At 38.5% G+C, this 22,301-nt stretch overlaps 1 protein-coding gene across 3 annotated transcripts in view; it reads left to right on the top strand.

Annotated features, from left to right (window-relative positions):
• Positions 1-22,301, top strand: part of SPPL2B (signal peptide peptidase like 2B) — a 35,550-nt gene that overhangs the window by 3,523 nt on the left and 9,726 nt on the right. For 2 of the 3 annotated variants that reach the window (XR_005933646.1, XM_030031962.2), the window contains exons 2-14: positions 6,459-6,578; positions 8,959-9,141; positions 9,852-9,941; positions 10,304-10,443; positions 11,277-11,419; positions 12,286-12,382; positions 12,539-12,655; positions 14,167-14,248; positions 15,120-15,194; positions 15,329-15,391; positions 16,454-16,553; positions 17,523-17,600; positions 21,528-21,688. Coding sequence is in view for 2 of the 3 variants with exons in the window: in XM_030031962.2 (XP_029887822.1) it covers positions 6,459-6,578; positions 8,959-9,141; positions 9,852-9,941; positions 10,304-10,443; positions 11,277-11,419; positions 12,286-12,382; positions 12,539-12,655; positions 14,167-14,248; positions 15,120-15,194; positions 15,329-15,391; positions 16,454-16,553; positions 17,523-17,600; positions 21,528-21,688 (1,449 nt within the window). In the remaining variant the exon portion in view is untranslated. Of the gene's footprint in view, positions 1-6,458; positions 6,579-8,958; positions 9,142-9,851; positions 9,942-10,303; positions 10,444-11,276; positions 11,420-12,285; positions 12,383-12,538; positions 12,656-14,166; positions 14,249-15,119; positions 15,195-15,328; positions 15,392-16,453; positions 16,554-17,522; positions 17,601-21,527; positions 21,757-22,301 lie in introns of all 3 variants that reach the window. The other variant, XM_030031963.2, reaches the window with a different exon arrangement.

The following is a 22,301-nucleotide window of genomic DNA, read 5'->3' as shown; positions in this document are numbered from 1 at the left end:
ACTCACTTAGAAAAAAATGGGCAGTGTTCTGTTCTTTTAATGCGTTAAATAAACCATGGGTCTGATGAGGTTCAAAGCAAACAAGCATGTTCTTCTAATGCCACAATTAGATTGGCTCAGTTGCCTGTTAAGTTGTACTGTCAGACTTTATGCTTCTGTTGTGTGAAAACCTTTTCCTTGTTTTGCAGCTTTATATAAAACACTTTGCTTTGTGTTAATTGTACAACAGTCTTCATAAAGCTGTGATTCTAACAGATTTCCAGCTTTGCAGAGGTCTTGCTTGTGACCTGGCACTGTTGTTGAATATGGATGCCTGATTGGTAACAATGTTTAAATACAAATACTCTCTCCTTATTCATATAGGGAAAATAGATAATTCCCTACTGAACTGGGAGAAGCTACTTCTGCTTTTTGAGGCCCAGAAGCCCATTCCTATTGAAGCTTGTTGTAGTGCTTTCTAAATCATATGTACTGTAAGAAGCAAGTACCATAAAACACTTATTGTCACAACAGCTGTTGTTTTTCTGTCAGTGTTTGAAAAAGGCTGGGCTTGATATCCAAACACTTGGAAAACAGCCCTTGGGCATTGTAGGAGCATTGTATAGGATCTGCACAGGAGATTGCATTTTCTCATGGGTTAATCTAGGATATAGAGTGATCTCTAGGAAGTAAGAACCATCATAAATGTTGCCACCATCCCAGTGTATCAGCTGCACTGCTTCGAACTTACTTCTGTTGTCTGATACCTAATGTCATAAAAACAAAACTGGAAGCATCAAAGCCTTATGGTACTGAAACAAGAAACTCTGATGCCTACGGCTCTACTTAGGTGGGAGGATAAGAACAAACTTGTAATGGCTGTTAACAGACTTCAGAACTATGCTTTGATGCTAAGTGATAATTGCTTTGTAAAAATGTTTGTTAATCCACATTCTGTATGGACTTTCTAAAACTCTGTACACCCTCTTTTGCTTTTAGCCCTGCTCATGTTCCATTTAATTCCTCTCATCCTAGATTTTTTTTACTTGGCTTTTAGCACAAAAACACACATAGCTTCCAAAATGTTTTGAGCACTTTGCATTAGGAACCTTTTACTCCCTTAATATTTCTTTAAAGAACATCTATTAAGTTGCTCAGAAAGCATAATTGTGTATTACTGTCTTCAGTGTGCCATTGGGGATTATTACTGAGTTCCAGTAATGGTTATCTAAATGGAAATGTAGCAATACATCCTATATTTATTCTCTTGTTTTAAAGATGTATAGAATATATTTTATAAATGTAAAACTTTTAACTGTAGAGGTTGATTGTTTCTCAAATGCGTAAAGCTGTTCAATTACAGGTAGCTAGCTCCTGCAAAACTGCCTGAAGATTTTGGAGGCAGTTGTACACGTAATATTCAAAACTGCGCTACTAAATTTATTTTTTTTTTTTAAGCCCAGTCAGATCCTATAACAATAAGCAGGAAACACTTTTGTACTGGTCTTTTTGTCTGTGTTTGGATCTCTGTGGCTTGTTACTCTTGAGAGTAAAATTCAAGGTAATAATAATGGATTATTTTTCAATACTTCTTCCTTTTGTTGAAAGGGTTTTAGGTGCTATGGTTGGATAGCTGAGATACGAGTTAAAGTCCACCATGACAAATAGTTGGGGTTTTTGCTAAACACATTTTTTCCTCACTGCATATGCACAATAGTGTCTCCCTTCCTCCACAAATAGCTGTATCTTGTAAACTTGCACTTTGCTGAAGATGCTTTAATCTGCACTGAAATAAACAGTGTAACCTGCCATGCCCAGCACACTTCAGGACAAATGTAATAGATTTTAGAGCACTTAATGAACACTGATGTTATTAACAAAAAAAAAAAAAAAAAAAAAGTAAAAAGTTGCTGCATGAGTTATCGAAGACCAATTATATACAAAAGGGCTAAATATAAAAATCTCTACCTCCTGTGTATTTTTAGGATGATGTTTCTTTACTGCTTTGCTGACATCTTGCAGTAGAATGGCATCATTTATCCTCCAGACAGTGTGGAGATTGTTTATATTTAAAGGACGATTCTTTGAAGTGTTCCAAAAAGCATCTTTTTACCCTGAGTGTCTCCTGGGGGTGCAGGGTAACTTCTGTGTAGTGGGGTTTGAAGTAAAGAGGGAGAAATGAGAATGATGGATTCTTTTAGTGGATTTATGAACAAACATGTTAAGGCACAACTTCGCTGCTGCCTCCAGTCATCTTTAGCATCTTGTTTCTCAGCTGCTACCTGGAGAAACAAATGTGTAAGATGTATTTGTAAGAGTGTAACTGTATAATTATCAAATCATTAGTCTGTTTAGTTTATGATTGTTAAGCTAGATGTACAGGTCAGTCTGTCACAACTTTCTGTCTAATTCAGTAGCAGTGATGGTTAGGGATATTACCTTGTGTTTCTCGCCAGAGCAAGGTTTCATCAGTTCTGGTAGGCACCAAGTGATTTGCTTGGGGAAGACTAAATCTGAGCAATAGAGCAATTAAACATGTCTTCAGTCAATGCCTTCAGTTTTGTTTAAGAGTGCTGGACAGGAGAAAGAGGCAACAAAGAATGGGAAGGAAGGGGTTGGGTGTGTGGGTAGAGGACAGTAAGGGGGGTGGTAGGAAGATAAGATAGTTGGGGGGGTGGTGTTTGGGGGGGGGACGACGGACACGGTTATTTGGGGTTTTTTTCTGAACCTGCTGCTGTTGGTGGTGCTGAACTGATGGTGTCTGCTCATCCTGTGTCCTGGGGTCACTAATGAATGGGCGGTGTTCCACCAGAAACAAAATGTGTGACTAAAGGTGAGAGCCAGGTCAGTTATTGTACGTGTTTCAGATTTTTTTTTTAAAAACAAAGTGCTAAGTGTTAGTAAGGGTTATTGAGAGTTCTCATTAAAATGCCAATAGAATGGAGAAACTTCCCCTTACAATACGAAGCAAATGCTCTTGGAACACAGAAGTGATAATAGGAAGAATCCAGTTACATTAACAATGTTTAGTATTCCTAAGCACTGGATTTCCAAATCACTGGGCTAAAATAGCGTTTTGAGAATGCTACATTTAATATGTGGTCAATTTTTTCCTGACTATCTAATAGCTCATATGAAGCCAAAGTACAGATATAATCAGCATTGTCTTTTTATAGTCTATTAACAGACAGCACGACTTAAACATTGAAGTTGCTCTGTAAGAGGACTGTGAGGCTCTGAAGTGATATTTAAAGATCAGCAAGACTCTCCTTCTTCAAAAAGAAGCATTGATCTGAACTTGTATAATTGAATTTAAAGAGGGGGAAAAAAAACCAAAACCAAAACAACCTCAAAAGTTATTTTTTGTCCTGCTTTCTGAGCATTTCTTTTGTATCTGGATTTTTTTTTTTATCTGAAGCATTTAAAGCTTTCTGCAGCAGCTGTGCAATGGTCAGATCTTAATCTTAAATTGAATAATTGAATTCTTAATGTGGTGGTATTCAAACTTGATCAGATGGGTCACAGAATGCGTGTGAGCAGGCTTGGTACCAAGGAGCTGATGTTCAGTATTTTGCATGAAGGAAAGGGTTCTTAAACTTACACTTTTACAACTAGTGGAGATGGTGCCTGACACTACTCCCAAGACAGTGCCTGCAACCCCATTGTTGCTGCCCTGAAGAGCATAGAAGTGTCCCATAGAACTTAATGGTGACTTGGATGATGTTAAAATTAAATTCTGCATGCCTTCTCGTTCCAGCAAGGCAAAGACCATATTGTTAGAGAGTGAAACAACACAAGGTACCTATTTGCCACTTAGAAATGGGAAGGAGGATTTGTATCAGAGCCTTTAGACTGCAAGAACAGTAACAGTTCATGATATACTTTGTGTTTCTTCAATCATTTCTGAGGGTGGGGAGGATTTACAGTTATTTTGGTTCAGTTAATATGAGAATTAATTAATTAATTAACTAATTAAAGTTAAATAAAACCACCACTAGTGGTAGGGAAGTTGCCTATACTTCCACAGTTGCTTTGTTTGTCTTCCTGATTTCTGATTGCCTGGGTGAATATCTACTAGGACTTGGTGTACAAGCAGACAAGTGCATCAACTCCACAAAAATAGTTACTTTTGCAGGGTCTATGTATGGTCTTATAGGTGGTTTTGGTCTGGCTTTTTGGGTGGAAATGAGGATTGTATCTGGTACTCACAAAATTGTGTCACTATACGCAGAGAAGGAGGGGAAGAAACATTTAAAAGAATAGAGGTCATAGTGAAGAAGATGGGTGAATAACTCTGTAATAAGGAAGTGTTTGCTAGTACCTGCTTGTGATGACCAGTCACCCTATGCTAGTCCCTAGGTCTTTCAGTTTAGCTGGAGGATAGCCTGATAACATCTGACATAACCAAAATAGTGAGGAAATGACTATGTTTGCTATGTAATATTTTGCAGGGATGGGAAGCTGAAAATATTTGTGTTAAAAGGAGCACTTTTTGCCCTTAGATGTGGTTAGAACGCTTAGCTGAATAAACAGACTACTTACACTGTGTGTATCACAATTGAGAAGATGCCTTAAACTGGTGTATTTGGTGCATGTTACTGTGTTTACTTTTCTCTGCAGTCCTTGTTCTCTTTCTCCAAATTCCTACAGTATCTGGCTTGTTACTTCAGTTTCCTGGAGTTCTTCAGGAGAATTGTGATGTTTCCATGATTAAGCCAACTAGGATTATTCTTGCCACCATGGGCTGCTCCCAGTGGCAGCTCCCGTAAAAGCTGATGTAGCTCCAAACTGAAGCCAGGCTGCATGTCAACTGGAAATAACTTATACCACAAGCATGCCTTGACTAGGTGAAGACTTGAGCTTCATGTGGAGTCTTTTTTTTTTTTTTTTTTGTACCTTTTGAAGCTTTGAGGAATTAGTAATAGTTTTAAGAGAGCTTTATGTGAAGAATGGTACACCAGGTTATGTTTGAAAACTTGTCTGTGACTACCTGTGCATGAGGTGCACTCAGAGCTTTGAGTGTAGTGTTCCTAGTTCTTCAGCTCAGGACTGTAGGTAGCCTGGGCTGTACTTGGGTGTAGAATTCAGATGGTCCTTCCACTGCAACTCAGCTCTGTTGCAGAGGCTGACCATCAAGTTAAAGGTGGCCAAAGCTCATGATTCATTATTCAAGTTAAGGGATTTTACCTATAAGCAACTGGAGCGAAACTGTCATGTTCTGCCTCTATGGCCTTGTTGTGGGTTAACCCTGGTAGGCAGCTAAGCACTACACAGCTGCTCACTCACTTCACCTCCCACCCTCAGTGAGACAGGAAAGAAGAAAGGAAGAGTAAAAGCCAGAAAACTTGTGGCTTGGGATAAAAATTGTTTAATAAGCAAAGGAGAAGTAGAAGAAGAAAGAAAACAAGTGATGCAAAGGCAATCACTCACCACCTCCCACAGGTAGACCAATGCCCAGCCAGCTCCTGAGCAAAAGATGGCTAACGTCCTTAAAAAAAACCCCTCTTTTCACTTGTTGCTGAGCATAGCATTATATGGCATGGAATATCTCTTTGTTTAGTCATCTGCCTGGTTGTGTCCTAACCTCTTGTGCACCCCCGAGTCTGCTCACTGGCGGCACAGAGCGAGAAACAGAGAAAGCCTTGATACCTGCAAACACTGTTCAGCAATAGTTAAAACATTTGTTTGTCAGCATTGTTTTGGTCACAGATCTAAAACACAGCACCATACCAGCCGCTATGAAGAAAATTAACTCCATCCTAGCCAGACCCAGTACAGGCCTGTCATTATGACTCTTAGATACGTAATCTTCACTACTTGTAGCAAATATAGTTGGGAGTTTTGACAGCAAATATAGTTTTGAGTTTCAACTGCTAGTCACTGAAGCAGTGAAAAGTATATGCAGTATATAGTCTTCAAAATCTACGTGTGCTACCTAGGACATAAAAAGAGAGCTGATGATGCTGTGGGGTCATGTCAGACCTACAGCAAAGGTGTCCAAGGCTGAGTTTTGGAGCAGTGTGAATCTGGAATTGATCATTGCTTCAGGCTGTACTTTCAGGAGGTGGTAGGGGCCAGGCCTCTTATTCTAACTCTCTTATCTGTTCTGCAGTAGTCCAGCTTCTTTCTATTGCTCTGGTTGTATACATATATGCACCATTCTAGCTGTGTTGTTTAGGGTCGTTGTTGTTCATTTTTTTAAAACACATCCAATAACATTTAGTGAGGCTTCATTTGATTCTTTGACCAGTTGCTGTGTAGGAGGGAATCTGCCTAATGCATCTGAAGCCTTTGTCTGAAGTATGGTGGAAATAATAACAAATTCCACTGTACTCCCTGCACAGATACTGAAACTTTGTAGAATCTTTTATTTTTCTTTAAAATACAAAGGAGGCTAGTCAACAGCAAGTTATGCCCATCACTTCTGCTATTTCATGTGACCTAAAATTCTTGTAGTGAAATTTTTCTTATGTTTTCAGGTGTACTGTGAGTATGGGATGGTACATGTCCTGTCAGAGAAGGGGAGCAGCAAAGGAAAAGACTACTGTATCCTCTTCAACTCTCAGTGGGCTCATTTGCCACATGATCTGGGTAAAGCTGTAAGTACCTAGCCAAGCAATGACAGAAGAATGTATTCAAAAATGCCTTTGTTACAGGGAAACTTTTAATTTCTAACTTGGATTAGTAGAATTTGAAGCAACTACTTTGCTCTACTTAGAAAATATTTTTATCTTTTAAGATCACCCTAGGCAGTGCTATGATGGCAATATTCTTTTCCAGGCAGCATACAGAGGTAATGACTATTTCTGGTTCAAAACAAAAATCTTCCTTTTGCACAATGTGATCAATTAAATGAAAATGGCACTCACCTGTGTTTGGAAAGGAGTTTTTGTATGTCAGTATGATACAAAAAGATACCACGTGGCCTTGCTGATATACTGAACTGTGACCTTTAGTGCTTTCTCAGTGGTTCACAGTCCTGTCAAGTGTAAGAATAAGTAGTCACAAACTGTGTCGAGCTTTTGCTGCATTATCCAAAGCTGTATGAGCTGACAGTTGAGTCAATTCTTCACTCTATTCTGTGAGAAAAAGTTACTGTCACTGAATGATGAAATCAGCAAGTACACTTTGAATGAGCTACTAATAGGCGAAGATGTGGAGTAGCTGACTGATACTCTGTTCATTTTATTCATTGTATTCCTTAATCTACCAGTTGAGTGCTACACAGAATTATTAATGTTCCTTATCAATGTATAATCAACTTTTAATAACCCATGGTAGGTTTATCACAACTGCCGATTGCTCCCTAGGTACGTAAATAGCTCAGATGCTGCAGCTGCCTTTGCCTTGTGTAGACCCAGCTAACAAACTCTTACAGTTGACCTGACTCTGTGTAACGTGAAGTCAGCACATGTACACACTGTATCCCTTTGCTTCAACAGCAGAAGAGGGAACACAGAAGTGCATGAAGCTGGTTTGAGAGGCTTAGGGTCTTGTTCGACTGGATCCAGGCAGACTTCCCACAGTCTCTAGCATTCTAGACTCTAGGATTTGTGAGTTGGGGACTGTACTATAGACATCTTGTTTCAACTAGTCTCATAAAAATTCACTGGAGACACATTTCAGTAGCTCTGCAGGAGCTAATGTCGTCCAGAATAGCTTGCTCTGAACTGAAACTAAAGCATTGAACAGGTTCTGATCTGCCTTCCACAGAGCACTTGGGTTGCCTATGCTATGTCCCTTGCCTATGCCTGTTTCCTTCCTCAGATCTGCCTCTGCCTTTCCCTTCTTTCACATTCTCCCTCCTCCTCCTCCCCCCCTCCAGTACTCCAGCAGTACACAATTTATTAACTGAGGTGATGCAGTCCACCAGCCTGAGCTCACTCTGATTGTGTTGTGCTCTGATAGAGCTTTCCTGAAACCTGGACAACCAGGAAGTGTGCGTAGAGACATTTTACTATCTCTGTAGTAGGAGCCAGGTTGGAGACGGCACTTTTCTGAATAAGCTCGGAGCTACTGACAGCTTGACCCTTAGCTTTCCCTCCTAAAACAGTAGAGTCAGTTATACAGGTATCTGATATTGTATCATGTACCTGTGGATTTCTAATACAAAGTGTTACTTGTGTCAGCTTTTCAGGTTAAAACTTTACTGTAACATTTCTCAAACCTAACAGCTCAACTCCTAGCAAGACTGGGGCTGTGACCTGCTTCTGTTAGCACAGTTCACACCAAGAATCAGTTATTTGGTAGGTAATTGCATTTTTCAGGTGACTTGCAAATAAAACTGGGCAAAGATGCTCATTGCTGTTTAGGTTTTGCAACGAACAATTTGTGATGGTGTTATTTCTAAAACCTTGAAGTGTCTTTGGGCTGTTCCTGTGTAAACATACCAGAGTAGATGTCTTTGGGTCTGAGGAGGGCCAAAACTAAGGAGCTGAGGCAGGCCTGCAACATCTCTGAATTGCAAGCAGTGAGAGAAGCAGCTTAGAATCCAGTATCCAGGTGCTTAGGATCCAAAATCTCAGCTAACTGCATGTGCTTGGTTTCAAAATGGAGTTTATTTTTGTTGCCTGTGCTTTTGTACTTTACCTTAGCCTGGGTTTGTGTTTCTAGCTGTTCATATCCTATGTAATCTCAGCCTTCCACTCTGTGCCACCCTAGCAATTATAAGACTTTGCTGTACTCTTCCTACATCCTGGATACGTGCATCAGAATAGCAACAGTGCTGAAGAAAACCCTGCAAGTGCAGATCATAACCCAAATTTTATTACCAGCAGAATTTTGTACTAAAAGGTGAAGCAAGGCAGGACTCTACGTAATAGAGTGATGCACTGTTCCAGCTTTCAAGTTTCTCTAAGAATATCACTCCATTACTTGAAAGTTCTCAATTACCCTTTAGATACTCTGTGGTTTCTGCTCTTGATTTCTTTTATAATTTTATTTTATATATATGTATTTAACTATTTTCTTTCTTTTCAGTCACTCTTGCAACTGCAGGATCAGACAGCATCTGTTTTGTGCTCTCCTTCTGATGTACCTGATGGGGGATTTAATAACCAAATCCCCATGGTGATGCGAGGGAATTGCACCTTCTATGAGAAAGTGAGGCTTGCTCAGATAAATGGAGCTCGTGGGCTGCTGATCGTTAGTAGAGAGAGACTGGTAAGTCTTTCTGTCTTTCTATATTGCTGGTACTCCTCTGATGTTAGATATTGTCTTGTCTTCAGTGCTCATTGCTGGTGACTGATGCTCCTCTTTAAAATAAATAATATATATGCGTGTGTGTTTATGTATATATGTACATTGCATAGCGGTGTGTGGAAATAATAAATCTGAAGGAAGGATTAATGAAACAGGAGGAGGTGCTCATTTAAGTAGGAGGAGTGCTGCGTAAAGCCCATGTAACTTTCAAGTCAAGGGCTCAGAATTATCCTTATGTCATATGAAATAATGGAATCAAAGAAGGAGGTTGGTTTCTTGACTTGTACTACTACCTTCAGTGAGATTTAGAGCACAGTTAATCTAGTGCTTTAGATTCAGCTGGAGCATCACCAGTGTATGTTTTGTAAAATTAGTAGTTTTGAATACTGTAGTCAATACTAGAGGCACACATCAGTCATAAAACCATGACCCTGATGTGCAAAAGATACTGCTTGAAGTTTGGTTGCTGCATTTTGCTGTTACAGTCGTTAATGACTTATATTTTACTGGAAACAGGCATACATTTTGACTTTGAGTTTTTGCTGTCATTACGTTCCTTTCTAGAATATTTTCCAAGTTAACAGAAGCAGAACTTGCAACTTCAGCCCTTTTGAAGTAGTAGAAGTATTTGCAGAAATGGATATTCTTACCTGGTCTGAACTGTCTTTCAGGTTCCTCCTGGGGGTAACAGGAGTCAATATGAAGAGATTGATATTCCTGTGGCTCTGCTCAGCTATACTGATATGTTAGATATTGGCAAGGTAAACTTGATACTAAATGCTCCGATTTATATTATCTCCTTTAAATGAGTCACTGCTCAACAGTATTTGAAGTCCATCTTAAGAGCTTTGAATTTGTAGAGAGTTGTATTCATGAAGATTACATTATTATGTTTTGAAAAAAAAAATGTGAATCTCTTGGGAGGTTTTTTCTCATTTTCAGAATAAAATCAAAATGGAGTCTGGGGCTGGAAATAAATATCACTAATAGTAGAGCCAATAGATTGCTCTTAAGTATTTATAATAAAGTTTGATTCTGAGGTTGCTTAGTGAAAACTAAATAACTGAACCATTGCTAAGGTAGCTTTTTGGAAGCTCTTCATAACTTGTAATTACCTCCGCAGAGTTTCGGCAGCTCGGTGAAAGGAGCAATGTATGCACCAAATGAGCCTGTGCTAGACTATAACATGGTGATTATATTTGTCATGGCTGTGGGGACTGTTGCAATTGGAGGCTACTGGGCAGGAAGCAGAGATGTGAAAAAGTGAGTAACTGGAATGCAATATGTCAGTTTTCTTGTATTTCTCACAGGAAAAAAAAATGGTATTTATCTAAAGATCACCTGGTAGCTCTCCTAATGAGATTTAGAGACTGTCTATATAACCAGAATGGAAAAATGCTGATGTGACATTTGAAAGGCCCTGAGCCTGGTATTGGCTTTGTCACTGTATGAAATTATTAGAGTGTAATTTGCATGTAGCAGTTTAGTGTTTTGCCTTGTCAAAAAGCCAAGCATTTGAAAAGTTCAGAAGGAAAATTGGATAGTAATAAGCTTCCTATTTGGGCTTTTGCAAAAATCCACCATAAAAATATTTAAAAAAAAAAAAAAAAAGATGTTTTTACTAGTATAGTGCAAAACAAACTGAGTAGGTGGCTAACATATACTATGTTTATTATGAATCTTTTATTGAAATTTTATGGTTACTTTTTGCCAGTAGGTGGAGTTGGGTAGAGGAGGTTGTCTGTGCCACACTTATTTTTAACATTTACTTTATATATACAACCTGACTTCAGGATTTCTTTGGAAGTCAGCAAATTATTCTGCAGTAATTTTCAGGATTCTGTTGAGTTCCTAGTGAATGAAGAATAGTACTCTTGATAAACTAATGCAGTAGTTATTGTTTTATGAATTGTGTTATGTCTGATGTTCATACATCCATGCAAAATGTGGAGTTCCACTGACTTGAGTGGAAATCAATGCAGGCATTGGTGTTGTCATGTTTTCCAACCCCATGTAGTTCTCCCTGAAGATTCAGTGCCCTTTATATACTTTGTTGCAGAAGGAATGGACTGATTATAGCCATGTTACTCTTTCAGGCGGTACATGAAGCACAAACGTGATGATGGGGCAGAGAAACATGATGATGAAACGGTTGATGTGACTCCGATAATGATCTGTGTATTTGTAGTGATGTGCTGCTCAATGCTGGTCCTCCTTTATTTCTTCTATGACCACTTAGGTACTCTTAAAGTTGTATTTGTATTGATACATCTTCAATATCACAAGGCTGCCATAGTTTAAAGAACATTTTTACTGTGAAAATAATTATGAAATGGCTGTCTTCTGCCATGTTTCTTCATCCCAACATGATTCAAAACCCTGTAAGAAAACCCACCAAGTAGATTTCTATACCTGCTTTTAGTGAGGTTGGATTAGGGGATCATAGAGCTTTTCAAATATTAAACCCTATTAAGTAGATACAGACTTAATGTCTTCCACCTTTTATTTTTTGTCAAAGGTGTTCTCAAACCTATATTTGTCTTTCTATTATTCTTCAATTTGAAGTTAAGTTATGGGATCCAGGATCAATTTTTTTATCTTTATAAAGATTATAAGTTTCTACTGATCACTTATCAAATTGATTGACAGAAGAACATGAGAGCCTAATGCAATGGAACTTCAGTCCTCATATTTCTGAGGAAGTTATGAAAGACGCATCCCATCTGTATTAATTCATTTTGCTGCTAAGTGAGTTCCCTTATAATGCTTATGTATACTCATAATGAGAAGATAAACACTTCACCATAAATTGCCTTTTTAGGCTTATGATTTAATGATTTTTAAAATATTAGCACAGAGGTTTTGATTTGTTGAAGTAGCTATTGCATAAAGTACACCTGAGTAAAATGAGCTAGAATTAGATACTTAAAGAGCATAATTTTAATTAACAGTCATTTGAAGTCTCTGAATTTAATGTTTACTGGTGAAATGTAAGCCTTGTTTCTCATTCAGGTTTTTTGATTGCCTGTTCTTTATTCAGCCAGGATATGAAAAAAAGCATCTCTTAACTTATCCTACTTGGACTTACTGCTTTTTCTTTCTCAGTCTATGTTATCATAGGAATATTCTGCCTGGCTGCCTCAATTGGTCTTTACAGTTGTCTGTCTCCCTTTGTAAGAAGATTCCCTTTGGGAAAGTGTAGGTACGTGGCAAGTTCTAAATCTTTAATAGGCAAAATTAAGTTTTTATAATGTTGGGTAGGTGTGGGATTTACAAGGTGATTTCATACTTAAAAACATTTATAAAGGAGGAGTGTAACTGCATAGACAACGGTAGCTTTGTTGTGTTTCATTTTCAGAATCCCAGACAACAACTTGCCTTATTTTCACAAGCGTCCACAAGTCCGGATGTTGCTATTGGCAATATTTTGTATCTCTGTCAGCATAGTCTGGGGAATCTTCAGAAACGAAGATCAGTAAGTGTACGCTTTATTTTCTGTGCTAGAAATGTAATATGCTTTATAGTATAAATAACTGACATCTGTAGAAGCCTAAACTTATCCTGAATTTAGGAGTGACAGGAAAGAAACTAGAGACCTGGGCAGAAGTTGTTCCTTATGTACTTCATCTTAGTCTTGTTGGTTTAAGTTACAGAAAACTGTCTCTTGTTAAGCTTGAATTTTTGAGTCCCAGTCCATATTCTGATCTTTGGCTTAAGACAGCTTTTTCAGAAGTGGTATAGAAAGTTGGACACAAGTTGTCTAACTTACTACTTCATGGTCTGCATGTGTGTTTTCTCAGAGAGAGTAAGAGCTGTGAAGCTTGTCAGATCTTTAGTTTCTCTCAGCTGACTGGTATGAGTAAATAATTCCATATCCAGTATTGCTGCAGTACCTCATTATAGCATGTTCTTATCACTTTAGTTAGTTTTTTGTTGTGGTGGTTTGTTTTTGTTTGGTTTTTTTGTTACCCCTTACCTCACTCCCAGATGCTCAGGTTTCCCCATATATGTACATGTGTTCATCATCTTAGTCCCTCTGTCAGGGATTCTGTGTTGGAACTGAAATGCTGGCTTGTGTTTCTGCTGATGGTACCAAAGATGTCTTGTTTGTGCCTTGGATGCCTGTTACTGCCTTTGTGGGGTCAGTTTTCTGTGTTAAGTTTGTGGATCATTCACTGACAGAACTCATAAATCCAGGAAGCATCAACTTTGAAACACCTTTTAGAGAAATAAGTGTCAGACTGAGGAGTACGGAAGTACTATAGAGCTATTCCAACCTGGGATATTTAGGACTAGGAAATCCATTTTCTACCTCAAAGATGGAGTGGACCTGAGTGTCTCCTGCACAAAGCTCCATCAGCAAGTGCTCAGGTATTGATCACAACAGCATAATCTCTTATTTGCATCTACACTTTAGCGATTTTGGGGAAGCCTTAGTGTTTCGTATCTCAAATCCTACTTCTTTGATCCTAGCAATCGAGAATAAAGCAAAGAGCATTGGTGCTTCTATACATAACTTGCAAAACACAATCAAGAAATAGCCCCAACTGTAGGCTTCCCTCAGCACACAAGGGTGTACACATATACACAGGCTAAAGGACCCCAGCACTTCCTATTTTGGTACCCACTGACCTCATTCAGCCAGTTTTCAATCCACCTCAGTGTCTGCTTATCCAGCCTACACTTCATCAGTTTCTCTATGAGGATCTTATGGGAGATTCTCAGTGGGAAAACCTTACTGAAGTCTAGATAGACAATATTCCCACTGCTCTTCTCTCATCTACCAAACCAGTCATTTCATTGTAGGAGGTTTTCAGTTGATCAAGCACAACTTCCCATTTGCGAATCCATGCCGACAGCAATGTTGATTTCAAGCAAGTACTTTTAACAAAGTTTTTTTGTCCCAAGCGGGTCCTTACTGAGGACAAGGCTTGATCTGGCTTTCCTATTGTTTCCTGTGAAAAAGTTGCTCTCCTCTTTCTTTAGGTGGGCCTGGGTTCTGCAAGATGCTTTAGGAATCGCTTTCTGTCTTTACATGTTGAAAACAATTCGCCTGCCTACATTCAAGGTATAAAAGTTAAACAGATCTAAAAAGAGGATGTTTGCCTGTATATAGCTGAACAAAGGAGCCACTTCTAATGGAGTACATTGGCTTGGAAATGCGCTTGTGTTCATACGTAGCTTGGAAGAGAGTGATGTAATGAGTATACTGTAGACCAAGAAGTGGCATGTGATTGTTATGCATGGTGTTTGGTAACTTGAAGTTCTGTGGAGTGTTGACTACTAGTAAATCGCACACCACACACTCACTTGTGGGTTTGGGGCGGGGGGGGATTGGTTTGTGTTTTGGGTTTTTTTTGTTGTGGTTTGGTTTTGAGGGGGGGGGTTGTTGGGTTTGGTTTTGTTTTGTTTTCAAATTTGACACACAATTGATGCATCATTCTGGTGTTTTTTTCAAATCTTCCAGAACTTATTCAGTACCCTAAGATGAAAATCAGTATCAGTCATTTAGTTGCCCCTTAGGCAGCTCTTCAAACTCTGCTTAAAGTTATCTTCACCTATAAATTTGTTTCCTTGTACAGACTGGCCAAAATAATGTGGATACTGTTTCAAGCTATACCTAGCATCCTCCAGAGGAAATGCAGATCTTCTTAATATTTCCTAACAAATTGAAACAGCACCATTTCCAGATTTTACATGATAAAAAATTTTAGGGACTAACATGTAATTTTGTGCCCAAGAATTACTTTCTTTTATATGGTGCATGTAAGACCCGATTCCTCCATCTAAAATATTTAGGAGTTAAGAAAAATACGTGGTGACTTGTTTTAGTCCTTGTTAGCTTTTGCCTTGCATAGTCTTAAGTTGCTAATTATTAATTCTTTGCTGTTTCCTAATGCACAGTATGTAAATACCAAGTATATTGTCTCTTCCTTCAGGGTTGTACCTTGCTCCTCCTGGTTCTTTTTGTGTATGATGTATTCTTTGTATTTATCACACCTTTTCTAACAAAGGTAAGTAAAGTACTTCTCTAGCGCCTGCTGGTCACAGAGCAAACTGTAATGACCTGTTTCTCTGTGTGTTCCTAAATGATCCCAGACCCGGTGAGTGAAGTGCTGACTTACAAATTTTCCCCTTTTTTCTTTAGACTGGGGAGAGTATAATGGTAGAGGTGGCTGCAGGCCCGTCTGATTCTGCCACTCATGAAAAGGTACTGTATGCAGTCTGAAAATACGGCACTAACTTCCAGCTATTACATTTTCAACTTCTCTAAAATTCAAAGACCACAAAGCTGAAATGGGGATGCCAGTCCGAAAAGAATTTAATGTGGAAATAAGCACTCCTTAGCTCTCTGGAAAACCACACCAAACATGGGGGGCAAGGCAGACTTTTAGTGGTTCATCACAAGAGCTTTGGTCTTATCTTATCTTGCTTTAAGAGGGTTTGAGTACAAGGCAGCTCATTAGCTCAGCTTTGCAAAAACATGACCACGTTGGTAAATAGAACTTTTATTGCTAATGAAGCATATCCATTTTTACCTAAAGAGATAAAACTTACATGATCAGTCTGTCTCTTCCCCCTCCTTCCCTGTTTTGATAATTGCTTTATGAAAAGCTGAGGCTATAGGCAAAGGAGAGAAACACGAATTGGAGACAGAAAGAAAACAGAAGTTGGTATAGTTCTGTACTGTTTGACACGAGCCAGCTGTATGCACAGAGCTGTACAACATGATGTGATTCTTTAATGTACTGTATTAAAGAGATTACATGTTTGCAATGAACTTTGCCGTACAGTCCCTCAACGTTGCAAATTATGTAATAAATAGGAAAGCTTGGCGGGGGGAAAGTCTTTAAAATTATTCAAGTCTTTACTCTTTTGAGACTTTCATTGCAACCAGTAGATTGAAATAGAAATGGTTATTTCTTACGCATGTAGCAGTTTACCTAATTTTTTTACGTTCCTGCAGTTAAAGGAGAGTTGGTGTACCCAGTTGCATGTGAGGACTTTGAAATTAATATAGTGTTTTGAGATGTCTGTCACAGGGAGTTGTCTTGGCTGTTTGATTTAGAAAGTATTTCATCACTCCTATCTCAAATACATTTTGTTGTCAGTAATATTAATGAAAGATTTTAAGGATCTATAATATTAAAAAAGATACATTTGCTGTATTTGAAGTCTACAGTTTCAGTACAACAGGAACAAGTTCTGGTAGATGGTGTCAGTATGTAGAGAAAACAGCTTTTCATAAGGCATGTGTCTCTCTCATTCCAAGCTCCCAATGGTCCTGAAGGTTCCACGACTGAACTCTTCACCGTTGGCTCTGTGTGACAGGCCTTTTTCTCTCCTAGGATTTGGAGACATTTTAGTTCCAGGTATTTTTGTTTAGCATGTTAAGAATTTTACTTGTTGCACACTCATATTAGTTTATTCTGCTTGGACTTCTGCTTCAAGTGGGAAGTTTGATTTGACTACTATAAAGCTGATATACGTATAAATTTATCTTTTATGGGTTTTTTTTCTGCACTATTCACTTTTTCCATAAGAAATTAAATGCATTAAATTAATCTTACAGTTCAGTTTCACATGCAGTAATGTCAAATGTAGAGAAATCTCAAGAGTTGATTTAGCAACTAATTTTATAGTATAAAACATCTTTAATAGAGGAAATTATTTGTCCATTTGCACATTATTTGAGTACACGTGTACCTGACCATTCAAAACTTCCTAATTTTGTCAGTCATGCAACATCCAGTGTTTCTGCCACAACTTCTCTCAAATTTGACTTTAGATAGTATGTGAAAGTATGCCTGGCACCACTGCAGGTGAAAACAAGTATGCATCTTCTGATTGTCAGATTTCTTCTGAGAAATCATTTGTGTATTTTCTTATATTTTGGGAACTAGGAACTGTGTCATCCCTGTCCATGTCCCCTCCTCCCGGCGACCTATAATAGGCATAGTTATTAACAATAAATTTCTACTGTCTTTACTAGGAGCTGGAAGGGATGAACTTACTCTTATTCTTGTGGTGAACACTGTATTTTTACAGCTGTTTATTAGGGATGGGATGACGTTTTGTATCTAGGATCTGTGTATTTGTAGATGTTAATTTTATTATTGGAGTGATTCTGTTGTACTGGGCTTGTGTTATCATGTAACTGTTTTGTAAGCTGTGCAGCCTCCTGAGTGATGCTGTCATAGTACTTGGGCAACCCTGTGTTTAAGTAAATGTTGAGGGGGAAAAAAAAAAAAAATCTTAAACCCATCAAATTATCTAGGAACTTGAGTATTTTAATGTGTGAATGGTTGAAAGCATGTTGTAATTGTTCTTTCCTTTCCTAGGCTTACTAGTAGCCTATTGCCATAGATTTGATATTCAGGTGCAGTCATCCAGAGTCTATTTTGTAGCCTGCACAATAGGTACGTATAAGTGTGAAACCTGAACACAATACCTACAGGGGTTGCTCCCTTTAAAAGCGTACCATTGATCTTCTATTATGTAGTTTGGGTGTTTTTATTCTTCTCCTCCTTTCATTATTAAACAAATATTTTAGCTAAGTACTTTTGAGGCTAGATGTTCCATCACCAAGTTATCTGATGTTATTTTCCTGAGCTGTTTTGTCTGCCATATATAAGGGGAGCTTCTTGTTACCATGGCTTGTCTCACTATAACCCTTACATTTACACTATCTTTATACATGCTTAGCTACTCATTCTGGTTTCTTGATTCATGAATCTTTGAGTTTATTGCATATGAGAATTCAGGTTAGGCATGTCTTCCTTTGACTTTGTTCTTAACTTTTTGTGTATTCTAAAACTCTGTGACCTATGATGCAACGAGTTGTATTATGGTGGCTGTAACACCTCTAAATTAGTTTTCCTTTAGTTTGTAGAATCCACAGAGTTACACGCCATGGACTTAAAAGACAACTGATGAATAGGATCCTACAGATTTCTGTTGGCTTTGTTACAAAGTATTTATGCTAGCTAGACTTAAGATGCTTGCAGTTAATGTCACGAAAAATTTTCATGAAAATCTGCTTTAGAAATTCTTTTGAAAAAATAGCTGGGTTCTTGGAGACTTATAGCAGGGTTAGAGAGATGCTTTTATTTCAATGTACCAAATCTTACATAATTTCCTCTCATATATACTTAAATGAAACTGTTGTCTTACCTGGTACTTTCAAAACACATTTACAGAAATTGATAGAAAAATATTGCATCGATGAAGAGTCAGCAGTGTACTATTGCAGCAATGAACACTAACCACGTACAGGGTTGTGTTAGCAAGATTGAGTCAGCAGTATGAGAGAAGTGATTATTCCTCTCAATTTGGCAGTTAAGACTGAGTCTTAACCAGGATCCCTGGTGCAAGACAGACTGACATACGGGAGTAAATCCGGTGGAGGCCATCAAGATGGCTGAGGGCTGGAGCACATGATTTTAAAAGAAGAGAAGGCAAAGAGGACATTCTGTTGTTGTCCACAGCTACCTCATGTGAGGATGCAGAGAAGAAAGACAGACTTTTCTTACGGGTGCACAAGGATAAGATGTGAGGCAATGGACTTAAGTCACAAGAAGAAATATTTCAACTAGATATAAGGAACTCTCAGTAATAACATAATGTGCCCTGAAAAAAACACTTTTGAAGAATTGCAAAAAGTTATCAAGTATTCTAATCACAGAATCATTTAGGTTGGAAAAGACCCTTAAGATCATCAAGTCCAACTGTAAAGCTAACACTACCAAGTTGTCACAGACAAGTGTTTTAGATCACTTAAAGAATCACTGTCAAAGGTATTAACAAAGGTGATTTTAACATAAATTTGTAAAAGTGCAACTTAACAGAATTTGATGGCAAGATTCACTATTACTTACTACATGGAAGAAACATACAAAGGAAAATCAAGTTAGAATTGATTTAGGATGATTTACACAGAGACCAGAGATGCAAAAAGGTAAGGGAGACCCTCCCATTGAGTCATGAGGTTCAGAGTGGACCCCCTTGCTTTCTAAACTCCATTTCAGAGAGGAGTCTAGGTGCGGCTGGATCCAGACTTAGTCCCAGACTTGGTTAACAGTTTATGGCTAATGGAATTAGCTACATGGATTTCATTAGACATTCATTCAGCATGCTATCAGTCACTTACCGAGAATCTGTTGCAAATAAGGGGTCTCTTAGTCTCAAGTAAGTAATCTCAAACCTTGATGTTAAAGAAGCACCTTCCATCCAGGAGTCTGATGTTAGTTTGCTCCATAGAACCCTAGGTTTCCTGAAGCAGACTCAAGCATCGAATTTTAAAAAAATAAATAATTTTATAGAGTGGTACAGCAGCAGGATCGGCTTGAGCTGGGTGCCTCCAGGGTGGGACCTGAACAAAGAAATCCCTGGGCAATTATACCCTTACAGACTATTCACCTGCCCCTCACGCATTCTTCACACTCCAATAGTGATTCTGGTCTGAGATCTTCTGACCCCTTATTGGATTCCTTCACTGTCTCCAGACAGGCTGTTATCTTGTCAGGTTGCAGGTGCTGTTGACAGTTGTAGCCTCCTTATCTCCTGGTTTGCGCTGGCTCTGGAGACCTTGTTTTGCTTGAGTAGGTACAAGTTCAGTAAGTTCAGCAAATCTAGGTGAAAGTTTACAGCTTGAGGCCTAAGGCTTCAGCAAATCTAGCTACTCATGCTAAGTAAAGCTAAGCAAACAGCATACTAAATCACACAATGTTATACCTTTAAGTGGTTCATTCTATTTTAAAACTTACTTATTTAAGCTAAACAACTAATATCTCCTAACACTGAGAGGTGTCCCTGCTCAAGGGGAGAGTTGCCTGGCATGCAGTCCAGTTGATGTCCAGGGAGAACTCAAAGTGGGCTCATCCAGCAATCTGTCATTGGTAAAAGGATCTCATTGCTTTGAGGAGTAACCCCACGAGGTGTCTGAACTCAAGGGGAGATCACCAGCATGTAGCCATGCTGTCTAGCAGGGAGAGCTCAAAGAAGGCTCACTTAGGCTGCCATATGTATGGGATAAAGCAGTTGGTTGGCTCGTAGTCAAATTGCATACCATGGGAGAGGTATGCGCGAGACTCCTTGTACCCACAATTTTCTTTGTTCCTCAATAAATGAGGCTTGGAAAAACCACCTGCTATTCATGTGTTAATTGCATGATCAGTGCTCACTGTGTCTCTCTGCTCCTTTTGTGGATTTCCTAGAGGACTTGCCTGGCTACGGCTCAGGCCTTTACCTCCTTTGGAGCCTGTACCAAACTACTGCTAGTTTGGTTAAGGGGAGGGGGGGCAGGGAGTGCATCTGTCACACAAGTCCCCCACTAAACCATGTCCCTAAGCACCACATCTGTATCTTTTAAACACCTCCAGGGATGGTGACTCAGCCACTTCCCTGGGCAGCCTGTTCCAATGCTTGATGAACCTTTCAGTGAAGAAATTTTTCCAATCCAAACCTCCCCTGGTGCAACTTGAGGCTGTTTCCTCTTGTCCTATCGCTTGTTACCAAGGAAAAGAGACCGACCCCCACCTCGCTACAACCTCCTTTCAGGTAGTTGTAGAGAGCGATGAGGACTCTCCCAAGCTTCCTTTTCTCCAGGCTAAATGACCCCAGTTCCCTCAGCCGCTCCTCATAAATCTTGTTCTGTAGACCCTTCACCAGCTTCGTTGCTCTTCTTTGGACGCTCTCCAGCACCTCAATATCCTTCTTCATCTGGTTCCTGAATAAAAATCAGTTGGTTTTAGCTTCATTGTTCTGAAAGTAATTGAAATTAATTACATTATGAGATCCTAGCTGCTTCTGTTTGATGTAATAATTTTTGCAGAATATATGCAGAAATTAAATAGAAAGTAATAACAAATTATAACATACAGCTGGATTGTTGTTTGGCTTGGCTTTGGCTGTTTCTTACTATCCTGCAGCACCCCTAAAAAACCTGCAAAAAAACAAGAAGCACATGTTATAATGGTCAAAATAATTGTCTGTATTTGAATTCGTAAATACGCAGCACAATATTTCACTTGTTTGTTTTGCCTTTCTCAAACTGCTTAAGGTAATGATTTAATTGCACAGTGTGGACTAGGCCGATCGCACTACTTTCACAACATGTTATTATAGGTAGAAAGTCCGTAGTATCTCTAAGTAAAGCACTATTCCAAGCTTACATTGTGTATATAATACATTGTGTCTAAAGAAGCATGAAAAAATTCCGGAGATGTTGTTTTACATACTACTTGAAAAAAGTTCCTGTTAGAATGCTCATCTAGCTAATTATTTAGTTGTTCTTGAGCAGAGCTGTATCTGAATAACTGGGTTTTGCTCGTTTTGTTTCCTTCCAGCATATGGCATAGGCCTTCTTGTGACCTTTGTTGCCTTGGCATTGATGCAGATGGGCCAGCCCGCTCTCCTCTACTTGGTGCCCTGTACTCTTCTCACAAGCTTTGCTGTGGCTCTTTGGAGAAAGGAGCTTGCAATGTTCTGGACGGGCAGCGGCTTTGCGGTGAATACCAGTTTGATATGAGTGTCTTCAAGAAATACTAATATTATAAAAACCTAACTAGAATTAAAGTTGAGTAAAATATTGCAGTATTATCAAACAAAACCAAAGATTTTTGTTTTGCTTGTTTGCTTTTTTTACATACTTTTTTGCCTCAGTAACATTTTCTTTTTTTAATGTCTATGGCCACTTAAACTGGCTAATGAAAAGTAAAGTAGACCTTGTCTGTCCTTCTTGATTCTGCCATAATTTTACTCTTTTGATCTCTGTTGAAAGTATTATTATTTATTATGGGTAAAATATTAAAATAGTATATAAAATGTAATGTTTTATAGTATTACATAAAATATATCCTTAAAAATATTTTTCTTCATATTTTTTCAATAGCCTACAGCTTATGAAGTTAGAAATCTAGCTCAATATAGTAAATTATTACTTTGTTTCACTGTGGTAGAAGTGAAATCAATTTGGTTCCAAAAGGAATAATTTCTATCATGATGCATGATTATAGATTTGAATAATTACTTGAAGGGCAAATCTATCAAGCTAGAGGTTCTCCCCGTGAGTTTTGTTATTCAACTATTTGTGATAACCTTCACAACTTTCCGCTAGAGAA

This window comes from Aquila chrysaetos, chromosome 12 (genome assembly GCF_900496995.4).
Source record: "Aquila chrysaetos chrysaetos chromosome 12, bAquChr1.4, whole genome shotgun sequence".
NCBI classification, from domain to species: Eukaryota; Metazoa; Chordata; class Aves; order Accipitriformes; family Accipitridae; genus Aquila; species Aquila chrysaetos.
The sequence above is the reverse complement of the archived record's forward strand: the minus strand, read 5'-3'. Positions and strand labels throughout refer to the sequence as shown.